Source organism: Nelumbo nucifera, chromosome 2 (assembly GCF_055504915.1).
Source record: "Nelumbo nucifera cultivar China Antique chromosome 2, China Antique-T2T, whole genome shotgun sequence".
Taxonomy (NCBI): domain Eukaryota; kingdom Viridiplantae; phylum Streptophyta; class Magnoliopsida; order Proteales; family Nelumbonaceae; genus Nelumbo; species Nelumbo nucifera.
Window position 1 is genome coordinate 107690539 of NC_142650.1, and position 3584 is coordinate 107694122.

The 3584-nt window shown below is 42.4% G+C and overlaps 1 protein-coding gene across 1 annotated transcript; it reads left to right on the forward strand.

The window, feature by feature from the left end:
* Positions 1–2476: 2476 nt before the first annotated feature.
* On the forward strand, positions 2477–3229 carry LOC104603441 (uncharacterized). Its single transcript, XM_010267464.2, has one exon. The coding sequence runs from the start codon at positions 2578–2580 to the stop codon at positions 2929–2931; it is 354 nt and encodes a 117-aa protein (XP_010265766.1). The 5' UTR covers positions 2477–2577; the 3' UTR covers positions 2932–3229.
* The last annotated feature ends 355 nt before the right edge of the window (positions 3230–3584 follow it).

Consider the following 3584-nt stretch of genomic DNA (forward strand, 5'->3'; position numbering starts at 1 on the left):
TCACAACATTATGAACTAAAAAAATTAATTCCTAAGCTAGCAAGACCATTAAGATAATACGCTAATTGCATGCCGGAAAAGTAAAGAGATTCCTATTCTAAAACATAAGATGGATCTAAAAGAATATAACAATCTAAATGCTACAAAAAACAACATATCTTGGCTGGTACTAGGAATTACAAGGGCTGAATCAACCCAATCATTCTCCTCCCAGCAGTTGTAGATGCATTTATCGATTATACCACAAAACAAAGAAAAAAAGGACCAGAAGCAGAGCAAGAATGGTATTACCTAAATTGGGATTTTGGCCTAAAACCGACTACTACAAATAGAGAACACGGAAAGGCAGATCTGCTACGATTATGGCTTCTTCACCGACCACAGAATCAAAATTCACTAGTGATTGGATGTTGTAACAGGGGAGATTCAGATGAGTTCGGTGTGCTTGCAGTTGATGATCGGAGATTATTGAGGTCGAGCAACTCCTTCTAGTGTGGATGGACTAGCGGAGACTTCTGAGATTTCTTGGACTAGAAATGAAGCTCGTGGAACAGGGGAGATGTCGATCTATCATCGAATCTGGTAGAAGATGGGGATGCCAACCATGACCAGTGCTCTGCCACTGCTACTGCTATACAAATTTTAATTCACATAGGAAAGAGAGAAGAGAGAGGATGGAGGCGGATGAGATCTGCCGCTTGCAGGGGCAGCGACGAAAACTGGAGAGGTAGGAGAGGAGATGGCTACTGATTTCGAATATGCCGTGGCGGAAATGGCACAAAGAAGAAGAAGAAGAAGAAGAAGAAGAAGAAGAAGAAGAAGAGGAGGAGGAGGAGGAGGAGGAGTAGGAGGAGGAGAGAAGAGAGAGAGAGAGAGAGAGGCGAATGGAGAGTTCTCTCGCCGAGCTGCCGCCGCGTTGCCTCTCTTCTTTGTGAATGGGGAAGAAGGGAGAACCGAATGAATAGTGTCTTAGGGCGAATGGATAACTTAGGTTGAATTTATATGGGAGGCAGGGATGGTTTTGTAAATTTGGGGATATCTAGGGGTATTTTTGTAATTTAAAAAAATCGTCAAACCGAGTCAAAAGGTGGTCAAATCAGGTTTTGGATGAATGGATAAGATTTTGGGTAAAAATGGAGGGTTGAGATGCTGTAATGGGGGGTTTTGCGTATGAGGGTCAGTGAGATCGGTCGAAACAAAATCTTTTTAGATGAAGAGGCAAATGGGGGTAGCTTGGAATGAAATTTCACGAGGCGGGGTTTTTGTGCATTCTGAATTGATTGGTGGGGTCAGATTGGCCCAATTGGGCTTGAATTAATCAAAGCTGGATAGGGTTCGATTTAGTCAATCTAGGGGCTTGAAATATGATCTTTGTGTGATTGAGGGGTAAACAAGGTTTGTTTTGGATCAAATTTCACGGGGTATTTGGAGGTGTCTAGGATATGAGGGTGAGGTCTGATTAGTCTTGGGGGGTCAAGGTTGTAGGAATTTGGGTTAACAAGATGATTCATAACGGAATTTTGGTTTGATGGAAGGGTGAATGGGGGAATCTAGGGTTGAAACTTTATGGGCAGGTATTTTGATGTATCCAGAGTTTAATGGTATGGTTTGATTGGTTCAGATGTGTCAAGATCAAGGGAATTTGGGTTCTAAGTGTTTGAGCTAACGAGAAATGTCAAAATTGAATCTTTGTTTGATGAATGGGAGAGCAAAGGAATTTTGAGTTCAAATTTCATGGGTAGGTGTCTTGGGAGCTTCTAAGTATGATGATTGTGTCGGATCTAATGGTTAAGGTATTGATGGGGATTGACAGGGGTCATCGGATAGGTATTGTGTAGGTTTAATGGTGGATCTGAGGGTTTTGGGGCTGAAAGTTGGGTTTTTAGGTGTTTCAGAGAGGTCGGATGGGTCTAGTTGGGTGTTTGGGGGTAAATTGGGGTACAGGAGGCAGACTGAGCAAAAATCGGGTGTTGACAATCCTAGACGGTGCCAGTGTCGAAGACGCTGTTCTAAACCAACGCCGTTATGTGATGCTCGTTTCAAACCTCTAGCGACGTTGGCTGTCCATTCCCAACCCTGAGTAATAGATGCCAGTGTCGGAGATGCCAATGTTGGTGCTAGAGAGGACAATGAGATATTCCGTCGGAATAGATGCCGATGCCAATGTTGGAAGTTATAATAAGGGTAAATTGAGTACTTTTGGAAGTTATAACAGTCACCTGATACACATTTGAATGGTTTATGACGGAACATAAATAGTAAGGGAAGTATTAATCAATTGTCAAAAACAATAAAGATAGTTTAGTTTAAGAAATTTATCCAAAACAAATTGTTGAGAGAGGGTTGAATAAGGTGTTTTAATAAGATACAAACTAGAGTGTAGATTTTGGTAAATAGGTGAACCTATAGGGGTGTTTAAGTAAATGACCCTAAAAAACACTGTGCAATCACCAAAGACTCCTTCCATCTCCGGGTCCGGGGACTGGGGTCCAAAGCAAGCAAAGAAACAACCAAAAGCAGCCGAACTCGCCTCCTTCTGATCTCCCTCTGTTTCTCTCTCCTCAGTGCAAGAGAAACATGTCCTCGTCTAGGGGCTTCATTGCCGCTTCAGGAATGCTCAGAAGTCGTCTCAAGCCGTCGCTCCGTACAAGGGGAGGCGGGGGAGAAGGGCCAAGCCGATGGACAAGCCCCGGGCACCAAGAACGACCCAACGGTTACCTTTTCAATCGAACCCCTCCTCCACCAGGACAGTCCAGAAAATGGGAGGACTGGGAGCTCCCTTACTACATCACCGGTTTCCTCACCATCGTCATCCTCGGCGTCGGCCTCAATGCTAAGCCCGATTTCACCATCGAGACTTGGGCGCACAAGAAAGCCCTGGAACGCCTCGAGAACCAGAAGATCGCTCTCTCCGCGGAGGAATCCGAGTAATTGGTGATTTGGGTACGGTTAATTGGCTCCACCCTTTTCTTGTTAGTGTATTTCTTTTGATGGGTCTTAAGCTGTTCGGTCGATCTTGATCAAGGCAGGGGAGAACTCGTGTTGATAAATGAAGCTCATGTAGTTCAATAAAGCCTTAACTGTTTCATTCAATCAATTTGGAACTTCTTGTTTTGTTTTGTTTTATCTGTAGTGGGCTATAAAGTTGTTCAGCATGAGAATGTGTGAGAGTTCCATAAATGATTTTACTAAATTGAAATGCTTCACTTTATTAGTTATTCTTCTTTCACTGCTTGTTGTTCTGCGGGTCAAGTTTGACTTCTCAAATCGATAATTAACTAAAATTCGTTAAAATGTCATTTGAGGAGAAGCAAAGAAATGTAAAGCTTTGTGAGATTGAGTTGCCTGTGTATATCAATTCTTTATTATGCCACGCCTACTTCCAAATTATACTATTCTTTAAGTGCAAAGAACAATAGATGTTTCATGGAATAAAGATCCTTCATTTTCTTAGGTCACAATTAAAAACACTGGCTGCAAGTTCTGAATTGTCTGTATGATTAATTTATGTGTTTAAGATTCCTTGCTGGTCCTAAGCACTCTGTTTAGTTGTATGAGCCTGATACACTTCAATTTTACTTGCC

What these genes read in the sequence shown, in the direction of transcription:
- LOC104603441 (XM_010267464.2), top strand. Translation starts at nt 2,578, where the DNA reads ATGTCCTCGTCTAGGGGCTTCATTGCCGCTTCAGGAATGCTCAGAAGT.